The sequence below is a fragment of the Quercus suber genome, unplaced genomic scaffold (assembly GCF_002906115.3).
Source record: "Quercus suber isolate HL8 unplaced genomic scaffold, Cork oak 2.0 scaffold_614, whole genome shotgun sequence".
Lineage (NCBI taxonomy): Eukaryota > Viridiplantae > Streptophyta > Magnoliopsida > Fagales > Fagaceae > Quercus > Quercus suber.
The window spans coordinates 250,010-261,781 of record NW_027070057.1 but is presented as its reverse complement, the minus strand read 5'-3'; the positions used below and the strand labels follow the sequence as shown (position 1 = coordinate 261,781).

The following is an 11,772-nucleotide window of genomic DNA, read 5'->3' as shown; positions in this document are numbered from 1 at the left end:
TATAAAATACTCTTATTGAAAGCTATTTATTGATACTTGCGATTATATTTGTAGCTCAAACTCATGAAGCTATAGAGAAGTAGGTGTTAACATCAGCCATGACCTGTTTTATTTATTTATTGGCTAACATGCATATGGGTGTCTGAGTCTCAAAGTTCTTTGAAAATCTGACTAAATTTCTCCGTGCATGTGTAATTCCGCAACTATATATTCCCCTTAACTGAAGTAACCATGATGAGACATCTCTTTTTAAAAAAAACATTAAATTCATCAGGTGGCATTGCAAACAACCATGCCGGTTCCCCACTTTTTGAGCCAGATTTATTCATGAATTTCTGGCTGTTTGTAGGATATGTATTTAGTTATAACACACTAAAATAAAACTGAAGAAGTTTCGAGTGTTAGAATCACTATGTCATTGTCATCCCCAATATGAATAACTACGACAATCAAATTTCATAGTCATGTCATACTAATTAAGTTGAATTTTTAAAGATGTCATATAAACGTGGTTTCACAGCACTAAGACTAGATTTTTTATATTTACAAAATAGATGGCTCGTTCCTACCCTTCACTTAGCACTAGACATGGAAAATCCCCAATTCAATTAAAACAAGATCATATGCGATATTAGAACAATTTGTAAACAAGATGACAATATCAAGCTGATACCACCTCTTCAAACAACTTTCAACGATTTGATCCACGACAGTTTTGGCTTCCACATAGGCATTGAAAAGCCTTCACGGGATGATCACAGTCGTTAAAGTCAATGCCATAGTCCTGTGAAATGTAGCATGCACATCAGGTAAGTTTAACCGTAACACAAAAGAAATTTAATATAAAACATGCTCCTATAAAAGTTGAGCCTCCTCACCCAGGTCAGCTCTTCCATAGCATCGACCTTCCTTGTTGTAAAAAATGCAAGCTGCATGATTTAAAAACCCAATAAGTGATATCATTTTTACCCATCTAAAAAATAATTAATTGTTATGTGTGTATGTGTGTGCACGTGCATGTGTGCGTGTTTGTATTTCTATATATATGTGTATATAAAGAACAAGAACCCATACATGATAGTAGTGATGATCTGGAGTCTCCACTTCGACTGGGATCTCAACCAAAGTAGCATCATGGCATCTAATCAATAAAGTGCAAAATAAGAGTGTGAATTGCCTTACCTCATGATCCAAAATGTTATAAAAGAAGATGATAAATACAATCATAGAAATCCACAAGACTTATAGGGTCCATCTTTGCCAGAGAAAAAATAGACATTACCTATCATTTTTATTTTTAACAAAGTTTTTATTACCTAAAAAAAATCTTACCAAACAAAAAACAAGAGATATCAAATTAAGTTAGGCGTCGCATAATTTGCTTTTCTCCAATAGATATAATTCAGTATGTAAAGCAATCACTTGTATAACAAAGGCATAATTTTCAACAAAAAATTGGTAAGGAGAAGGCATTAACTAAAATTATAATATCAAGAGCAAAAAACATCAAATGCAAACAAATAACACATACATCACACACATTACATGAATACCTGTGATTGATAAATCTTGCAACATTTCCATACACTGTTGCATCCAAACAAAGGGCCTCTTCATCTTTTAAAACACCCTCTGAAACCCAATCTGCATCCAGTAGCACCGGGTAAGTATGCTTCTCAGTACCAGAGTTCTGCAGGTTTCTCTCATGCAGTTCTGAGTTGGTAACGATTTCCCCCACGTACTCACAAACAAAAGCTGCTTTCGGCAGGTCTTGAAGCGTTTGAAGACCCCAACCTTTTCCCTCGGGGGTCCAAAACACCTGAAACTTACAAGTAAATAATTCCTTAGTGAATACAATTTAAATTATTTAATTTTTCAAATTCTAATGAAATCAAACCTGCAATTTTGCTGTAATGCCTCGCTGAACAACGCGGTTCCCACACAACTTGTTGCATCCGCATTTAGACCAGCACTCTTTTATAAATCTTCTCAGTAAATGGCCTTTGCATCTATTAGATTTCTTCTTGTTCTTAGACCCTTCTAGTGGACAATTCTTACAATAGAAGTACTGGTGTTTTTTAGGGTTCCGATTTATAGTGATAGACTCTTCTAGAAAGTTCTCTTTCAACAGTCCCCCAGGCATGTAAGCAAATTCACCTTTCGTTTCACGAGCACATGCACAAGGTACAGGTGGTGATAGACAATCCCCAAAACAATTAGAGCAACAATGTTCATCCGATATACGAGCAAGTGCAAAATTCACATAACCTTTCCTATAAACTAAACTCTTTGATATGTATCTAAAGGCTGGCAGATCTTCGGCACTGCCCTTCATCAAAGGTATTTTTACCTTTTCTTCCCCTCTGGTTATGTCATCAACATAGTCACAGTAATTCACAATAGAGAATGGTGAATGGTGTTTCTGAACAATCTCCCTATTGTTTGAGTTAGAAGATTGTGGATCTTTAAGAAGTTTTAACCTCCTTTCACTTTCACCACAAATGTTCTCCATATCCTTAATCTCAAAACCAGCAACACAATGAAGGCTGCCCAAACCACTTGGAGCTATAGGTTTGGGAATTTGGGGTATTACCTTAATCAGATTCTGAAATCTGACTGATCCACTTGAAAGGCTTGAAGGAATGCAATGATTGCCTTCATGACCATCTTTGCCATCATGACCCCCTTGTGCATCAGCTATCTTGGATGCTGGTATATTTGTGGACCTTAGATGTTCATCAACAGCAGAGTCAGTGGCCATTGCCCAGAAGCGTTCACAAAATTCTGTCATCAGCTCCAACAAAGAGAAGTTGAATTCTGTAAGTCCATGTAATTTAAGAAAATTTTCTTCTACCACCTTGAAAACAGCATCCAAGCTTGGAATATGAAAATCAGACCGCTCAGGAGAGTTACAAATCAGGGAAAGTTTCACCTCTCTCTTGGAAGATGAAGTAATATTAAACTGTGATACTTCTGAAACACCATCACCTTTGTCCATAACATCCAAAGATTCAGATTCCAGGGACTTTGAACCATCTTCTTTAACAGCAGAACTTTTTCCATTTGAAAGACCATCTACACTTGGAGCTACAAGAGAACAACAGGCAGTCAGAATTTAATATTCAACAAGAATTACTGGAAATGGAAGGAAGTTAGAACTATTCAGCAGCAGGATAATGATGTTAATTATGACCCTAACAATCACCTAGAAAAATATAAAGCAATATCAGGAAGTGATAAATTAAAATCACTAACCTTTTTCATTCATGTCTAAAGATTTAGATTCCAGGACCTCTAAGACATCTGCTTTGGCATTTGAACCATTTCCGTATGAAGAAGAACCTTCTATATCTAAAAATTGGGTAAGCCAAAAAATACATATAAAGTCAGAAATACATCAACCAGGAGTTTTAATATTCAATCAAAGAAAATACAAATAAACAGGGAGACGGTCCAGAAGAAGCTTAATTTTAATCTTTAAGGCTCACAATGTTAAACAAGAATCTATATCTATATCCACATATACATAAATACATACAGGCACACAAATGCAAACACTACCCCATGGAAAAGAATTGGAATACAAATCAAAGCCAGTATTGCCACCTCTTCTCAATACAGAATTTAAACCAATCAGACATACATACACAAATTGCACATATATTGGCCCCGTGGATAAAAATTAGAATACAAATAAAGGTCAGTATTTCAACCTCTTTTAGATACAGAATTTAAACCACAAATGCCATCAAAATGATAGCATTTAAAATCCATCAAATTGAACAACCATTTTAAGCCTTAAGTACCAAGATTTGTATATGGTCTAATTATTGTTGCCTTAGAAAGGTGAAACTTGGCCCAAAACACTTAAAGAGAGCTTTATCAGGTAAATTTCAGTAGTCAGCACTACCTAAGCATAGGAATACAAACCAAGTGGCAGAGTTAGATGCAGGCTTCAGTACAGAGTCTACTGTCTACAGAATCTTTACATCCACTACAAACCATGGATATACATTTCATATCTTTTAAAAGCCTGTCATTGATGGTTGAAATTGTTATTGAGCTACCAAGAGATTGGTTTACCTGGAAGGATTATAGCAAGAGGAACCTCGTCTAGCAGATGGTTATCAGTGGAGGGCTCATCTCTGGGCAGATTAAAATTGTTTTCTTGATACATATCGAGCACATTTTCTACAGGGGTATGATCCAAATAGGGCTCAACAATCAGCTTTTCAAATGGCCTAATACCATTTCCTCTCTCAGATGTTAACCTTCTCTCTCCTGGAGCAACTTGAGGAGTTACTGATGTCTTTCTTTTCTCTTGAAATGATAAAGAATCAGACTCAGTGCTATTGTTGCAAAGATTTAGTTGAGATGGCCCTTTTGTGTCAGGCACTGGAGAAGTTGTAGATGAATTACATTTCCCCGATTCATTTTTTAGATGTTGCAGCAGTGAGACAGGCTTTGACTTCCTTTGCTCAATCCAAACTTTCAGTTGAGTTGACTCGTCTACTTCTTCTTCATCACAAATTTGAATTAGTTCAGCATCAGGCCGACTTTGCCGTGCCCTTCTTGGGCGCGATCTTTTCAATAGAGGTTCTGAGTCTTCAGGCTCTGACCAATCTTGAGAGCCCGAAGAAACTTCATTTATATCCTGATATCCTCTTTTAGATGGAGTTATTACCAGCTGTGAATTGGAGGTTTTAACAGGGACCAAAGCACTTTCTTCCTGGTGTCTTTGATGCAATCTCTTCACTAGCAGTTCAGAGTCTTCAGGCTCTGAAGACTCTGAACAATCCACAGCAACCAAAGCCCTTTCTTCCTGGTGTCTTTGATGCAATCTCTTCACTAGAGGTTCAGAGTCTTCAGGCTCTGAACAATCCACAGCGACCAAAGCCCGTTCTTCCTGGTTTCTTCGGCGCAATCTCTTCCCTATAGGTTCAAAGACTTCAGGCTCAGAACCCTGTTCAGAGATTAAAGATAATTTTATTTTATCATCCTTGTTTGCCTTTCTTATTGGTGACTGTAAATTCATCAATAAACAAATAAGCTAAGAAAAGATATGAATAAGTACTAACATTACTTTTTCATAGATATTTCCTTCAGTATACTGGATAAGATTGCTAAAATAACACGAAACCTTGTGACAAAATACATTTTGATATAAATACATGCCCGCTAAAAGAACAGATATGTTTGCTAAGGTAAGATATACACCTTTGCTTTCTCGTTTGAGCAAGCTTCTTTCTTCTTAAATTCCACACTCTGTCAAAAGGCATCAATAAGCAAACAAAAAGGGAAGAGTTTAGGGTACAAACAACAATTATCACATATAAAAAAGGAAGTTAAGTAAAATGGGAAAAAAATCAGTATTCTCATAGTTCACCTTCCACTACACAGTGAATGGGGGCGATAACATGAATTAAAAAAAAAAAAATCAATAAATTAAAACATTTGATTTAGACACTACAAATTGAACAGAAGATGTAATATAAACCAATAAGGTTCACCTTTTCTTGTTCTTGCTTCTTCTGCAATAGGGCTTCAATCAAGGCTCTATATTCATCGTTTTCAATATATCCCCAGTTATAATCAGACGATTCAAGAAGTTGATTCAGCACTGGTTTGACTTCACTTTCAGGGAAGCCAATACGTTTCATTGCCTTGCAGGCAACTGTTACTTTTCGCTTTGGAGGCATCACTAGATTTGATCTTTACTCATTACAATATGATCCCAAACAAAAAGTCAATTATTATACTCCCACAAATACCGGAATAAGTGACAATTACAAATGAACGATAGAAATCACCAATGAATGCATACATCAGAGACAAAAGGTATGCAGCATGTATCAACCCCATAATGAAAGCATAAGGAAAGGCATTCAAAATGTATGTCCCAATAATGTTAAAATTGAAAACAAATATAGAAACACACAGAGAAAATTTGAACACCCAAGCATAGTTGAATATAGCAGAATGAAAGGCCTTCAAAGTTCAAAATATATGTCTCAAGAATGTTAAAATCCAAAACAGATACAGCAACACACAAAGAACAAATTTGAAAACCCCGAACATAATTAAAATACATCCATGTAATTTTGCGTGCAATCTTAGGGTACAACACCAGCCCCTAGCAGTAAAAATGCTGCTTCTTAAAAGAGGAGTTGGCTACATGAGTTTTCTTTTTCTTTTTCTTTTTTCTTATAAGTAAGTTACACACACACTTGGTGGGTCCTGAACCCACAACCTCACTGTCCATCCCATTATTATGGAAGAAAGAAGTGCCAATTGAGCTATAGCTCATTGGCAGCTACATGAATAACTTAATCACATAATGATGGAAAATACAAAAGAGAAACCAGATCAAATGTCAGGGAAGAATATGGACTCAATTCAAATGCTATGTAAAAGACCATTAAACTGTTCATAAAACAGAATGTTCAAACTCATCTTAAATAATAATTTGTAAAGCTAGATACCTTTAAAAGTAGATCAACTAGGTTTTTTTTTTTTTTTATAAATATTTTTTATAATTAGATCAACTAGTAACTCAATGACCACAGATGCTACAACAGTCACTGGCCTCAACCAAGTTGTTAAAAAACATCATTTAAGTTGTTTTAAAAGTAACAAAAAAGTGACAAAACAAGCATTATTAAATTTAGGATTTTATTAACGGGTGCATTCATGCATCCATTAAGGAGGAACTAATGGGTCTCACTGAATTGGGAAACAAGAAAAGTATATAAACAAATCTTCTTTAACTAACTCATGTGCGACTCCTCCAAAAAAAAAAAACTGATTGATTATAATAAAAAATTCAACATTAACAATTGCCTTCAGGCACTTGTAAACCAGACCCTTAAATTTAATCAACTGGTAAATATCAATGTCTTTGAGAAAACTTTAATATGTCCATCTTGGACTGACAGCAAACATTGAATTAAATAAATGAAGTCTCCATGGCATTTAACAACATACACATAAACACTATGACCCACTTCATTCCAGTGAGACATCCCAACACAGCACATACTTCATAAACAGTTTAAACAAGGATTTTATTAAAAAAATAACTATAAAACTCAAACTATATTATTAGTTAGACAAGATTTGAAACAAATTTCATTTCTAACAAATCGAGTCCAGAGACTCGATTTTGCTCGAGAAAATCGATTGTCAGACACTCAATTTCTAAGTAAGTATGTAAATCGAGTGTAATTTTTAAGTGCAAATTCACTGGCAAAATCAAGTGCAGAGAACTCGAATTGTTAGAAACCAAATATGTTTGAAACATTGCCTGACTAATAATATAGATTGGGTTTTATAGTTATTTTTTAATAAAATCCGTTTAAACAAACATGTTAAGTAAAATGCTCAAATCCCTAATAATGTGTACTATAAAAAAGAGAAAGATCGGAAAAAAAAGCCACTTGCTTTTATGCTATGCAGAACAGTCCGATATAAAATTTTCACAAGTAAGGAGTAAAACAAAAAAATTTCATCAACTAATAATATAAATAAAGGGGCAAACAATGTAACAAAAAACATATATATATATATATATATGATGCGCCAAATTCAATCCCATTCAAGGTGAACAAAAAAGAAAAGAGTGAATGCAAAATAGTTATCAAACATCACATAATCTCTCATTGTGGCACTTCCTCAATGAGTCAAGAGCCCACGTACACTGCTGACAACCCAGATAACATCAACAATTTCAATCAAACAAGACAACCCACACAAAAAAGACCCAAATAATAAAACATAAAATGCTGGGTTTCACGTATGTTAAGACTTGTGATTTGTTTGGTTAAAGAGAAAAAGACATTCCATTATTTGGTACATAATAAGACAAAAAAAAGCACCTGGGTTTTCATTTCTTAAGCTTCAAGCAACCAAAAAAAAACCACAAAAGAATTCCTATCTCGAGGACTTGTAAAGTCAAGAAAAATGTTATTATTTAAAATCACATTAGATAACAAAAGAGTTTTTATTAGATTTACTGTTTACTTACATCAAGTTCATGACACAAAAGATTATGGTCTTATATTTTTTCAAGAAGATAATAAAGTATTAAATATATTTAAAAAATGAGTCTTTAAGAAACAAAGCAAGAGTTAAAGAAAAAAAAGAACGAAATTTAATATTTTTTTAATATCCCAGTATTCAAGGTGAAAGATCTATTCGGTGATGAAAGTTGACAACTTTTCCCAAAATCTACATTTTTTTTTTTATAAACAAAACATTATGAGTGGCCCGAAAGTTACGAGCACCTTTGTTTAACATTTCAACAAAAAAAAAAAAAACAAATAAAAAAAACTTTGATTTTCTAAGATATCAAAAGAAAGAAATCCTCAAAATGCAGGCTTTGAGATATATAGCTTAAACATACCCTTTTGCAGTTTAGTTTGTAAACATGCAATTCATATGTAGAGAAAGAAAGAGAGAAGGAAGATGCATGAGATTCAGGGATTAGAATAATACCTTTGAAACAAAAAAGGGATTTCTTTCTTTGTTTCTTTGTTTGTGGAGCTATGGTCAGAATTCAGAGAGGTCTGGAAGTGGAACAACTCATCAGCTTCTTCAGTTTTGTTATTGGTTTTTGTTTTGCCAGTTAACTAGCAACGTGAATGTCCTATTGGCCCATTGGCTCACAGTCAGACTCAGAGCAAGGGCCAAGGACCAGTGTCAAAATGTCTAAATTACCCCTTTGCTCGGTTTCTTTTTCTTTTTCTTTTCTCTTTTTCATTTATGAAAACCCCATTGGCTCAGTTTCAGTTTTGTCTCACTCTTTTATTTTTTTGGATATCCCTCATTTTTTCTTTTTATGGTCTACTTTGACTCTTTGACTGATTTACTTGGCCCATCAATGAGATCGAAAATTTTGTTTATGTTTAGAGGGTGTTTGGTTTGAGAGAAAAAAAAAAGTGTATTTTGTATTCATTTTTTTAGCTTTTTGTTAGACCACCATTAAAAAATTGATTTAATTTAGCAATTTGTATTCAATTTTTATTTTTAATATTAGAAAAATAAATACACATTTTAGTTGTTTTTATTTTCGATGAAAACATTATTTTATTGTTGAAAACAGTTAGAACCCACCAATTGATCTGCGCCGCTCTAGTTAGACTTGCATTTAATAAGGAATAATGAAAACCAATAGTTTTTTTTTTTTTTTTTTGGGCGGGGGGGAACAGACTTCATTGAAAAGTTAAAAACATAATTGCTTTCATTTTTCTCCATTTCTCTCCATCCGGTCTCTCATTTCTCTCGCTCTCTCCTTCCAGCCAACTAAGGTCACTCTCTCCGTTCTTCATGTTTGTTTTGTTTGAGTTAATGGGTTCAATTTTTAGAGGGATTCCATGGGTTATCTAGTTGTTCTCATGAGTTAATGGGTCCTTTAGGTGTTCTCATGTATTTTGGCTATGTCTTTATGTTCTTCATGTTTGCTTTGTTTGGTGAGTTAAAAGAATTATTTGTTCTCTAATTGATTAATAAGTTTAGATACACAACCAATTTCATAATTTTTTTCACTAATACAAATTGACAGATAGTGATTGATGTACAATAAATGTGATATTGTTAAGAAAATGTGAAATTTTTTTGTGACTGTAACATTATTGTTAAATTATATTTTTAACTATATAATGTTATAAGAGTTATCTTACATTCATTTATTGAGAACAAATTTTAATCTTTTTTCTGATTTATGTATTATTATAATGAAGCTTCACATTCTTAATTATTGACAATGATCCAATAACGTGGCTTTTGCTGGGCTTATTTTCATTTTTGAGGATTTTTTTTTTTTTTTTTTTTTTTTGAGAAAGATTTTTGAGGACTGGTATGGGGAAGGAGGTATAACGAGAAACTTTGAAATTAGACCTTTTAGAGCATGTTTTGCCATTAGATTTGAAACTTGTTTTTATTTTCAAGGGTAAGGATTGGGTCTAGTGTTTAGTTGTAGTGGACCCATCCAGATAATGTTATGTGTCAACTATTAGACATATGTCATCATCTAGATGGATCCAGTGCAATTAGACACTGGACTCAATCCATGTCATGTTTTCAAATCTAAAAAATCATAAGTCCCATTTGGTAAAAAGATTTTTGGAAGTTTTTTTTTTTTTTTTTTTTTGCTTTGCTTTTCGATTTCAGAAAAATGGATTCTCATTTTAATGTCAATCATAAAAATTGAAAAAATGTCTTAGGCTATTTTTTGAAATGGGAGAAAGAAGGCGTGAAGGGAAGGAAAACTCTGGAAAAGAGATAAGGGAGAGAGGTTTTTATCGAGGTGACCATTTAGCTATGACAAAAAAAAAAACCCAATGAAAATGAAAATATCACTCAAATAACATTTTTTGATTTTCTGTTCCTGAAAACTCATTTTCAAAAATAGTTGTTGTGGGGCTTAAGAATCTGGCGACTCCAGCCCACTTTATATTAAGCCCAAGGCCCATGCCGAGGATGAAGAATGGTTCGAGGGTGAGCGTAGAAAGCCCAAGTTGCCAAGAAATATTGCTAAGGACAATCCTGTCCTTGGCCATCCGAGACCACAGAAGCTAAGGCCAGCATACCACCAAAGGTGGTCTCCCTCACACCCCAAGAAAAAGACAAGTATGATGGGTCATCCAGGGAAGCATGGTGGAGGGGTAATTCAAGGAGAAACTGTCACATCCACATTAAATGCACACAACTAACATTCTGACCGCATTAATGGAGAAATGACATCTAAACAGTGCTGCTTTAGTTACCGCAACTCACAGGAGATTTCGTAAGGTGGCTGATGAGACGGTCAGTCAGAAAGAGGCATGGATGATCAACAAGTTGAAGAAAGAGATCATTTGAGGAGGACTATATAATAGGAAAAAGAAAATTAGAAGAGAAAGCGACCATGCTCATTCAATAAGTATTACAAAGCTCCTCGGATTGTGTCGAGGACAATCTTTCTTAGATAATCTTAGTTCATCTGTGTTTGATTATTATGAACATCATATTGACCGTTGTCCATACACTAAAGTCTAGTTCTTAAACCCATTCTTTACAAATTCATTATATTGGGCTAATTGGATCTGAGTCCACTCGTTCAGCAGAAGAAGTGCTCAGATCCAGTCCCTACAGTATTAGTGCCATATGTGGGAAGAACTTGTGCATTAATGAGTGCAATGGTCAATCATGGTAGGATCGAGCTCCCATCAGCAAGGGTCCCTGAAAAAGGTCATTTTAGCAATCCCCTTAAGTATACGCTTCGAGGTACTGACCACGCAGAGAGGATTGCTAAATAAGGCGCAATCCTAAGGGCTTCTAACATCAAGTATACACCCCATGCCTCTAACAAAGGGCTAGTTCACGCGGGTCTGGTAGCCCGGAAGGAATATATGGATATCCTGGAACCTTTTGATGCGGTTAAACGAAACCTTAGTTAGGCCAAGTCCTCGGACCTCCTACTTCGGGAAGTTCAACGAACGCTAGCAACATTCTATGATGATTGCACAACCAGCGGTATAGAGCACATGGTTATGATCCTGATTGTTCCTGTGTTGTTAGCTTATTTCAAGTTAGTGGCTGAGTACTGCCGTCGATTTCGTTAAAGACAAGAAGACAATTTTTCGTTATCGTCAACAACACCAATTCCAAGTCCCATTGGAGGGAAAAACAACAACACACTCACTCATGAAATAATTGTTGCAGAGAAATGAAAGATTCAGAGAGTAAAGCAAGTAAAAAGTGCAGCATTTTTATTAAATAAAAGGAGGCACTAAA

At 34.7% G+C, this 11,772-nt stretch overlaps 1 protein-coding gene across 1 annotated transcript; it reads right to left on the bottom strand.

The window, feature by feature from the left end:
* Positions 1–439: 439 nt before the first annotated feature.
* On the bottom strand, positions 440–8,601 carry LOC111999549 (uncharacterized). Its single transcript, XM_024031680.2, has 10 exons — positions 8,494–8,601; positions 5,511–5,712; positions 5,218–5,265; positions 4,084–4,963; positions 3,256–3,351; positions 1,898–3,087; positions 1,554–1,819; positions 1,075–1,141; positions 879–929; positions 440–784 (listed from the first exon to the last, which is right to left on the bottom strand). Exons 2-10 carry the CDS (start codon positions 5,697–5,699, stop codon positions 692–694), a joined length of 2,880 nt encoding a protein of 959 aa, XP_023887448.2. The 5' UTR covers positions 5,700–5,712; positions 8,494–8,601; the 3' UTR covers positions 440–691.
* Positions 8,602–11,772: the final 3,171 nt, after the last annotated feature.

What these genes read in the sequence shown, in the direction of transcription:
- LOC111999549 (XM_024031680.2), bottom strand. Translation starts at nt 5,699, where the DNA reads ATGCCTCCAAAGCGAAAAGTAACAGTTGCCTGCAAGGCAATGAAACGT. An exon ending in GCTCAAACGAGAAAGCAAAG is followed by an intron (nt 4,964 to 5,217) that starts GTGTATATCTTA and finishes ATCTCTGAACAG; the next exon opens with GGTTCTGAGCCTGAAGTCTT. An exon ending in GCATTACAGCAAAATTGCAG is followed by an intron (nt 1,820 to 1,897) that starts GTTTGATTTCAT and finishes TGTAAGTTTCAG; the next exon opens with GTGTTTTGGACCCCCGAGGG.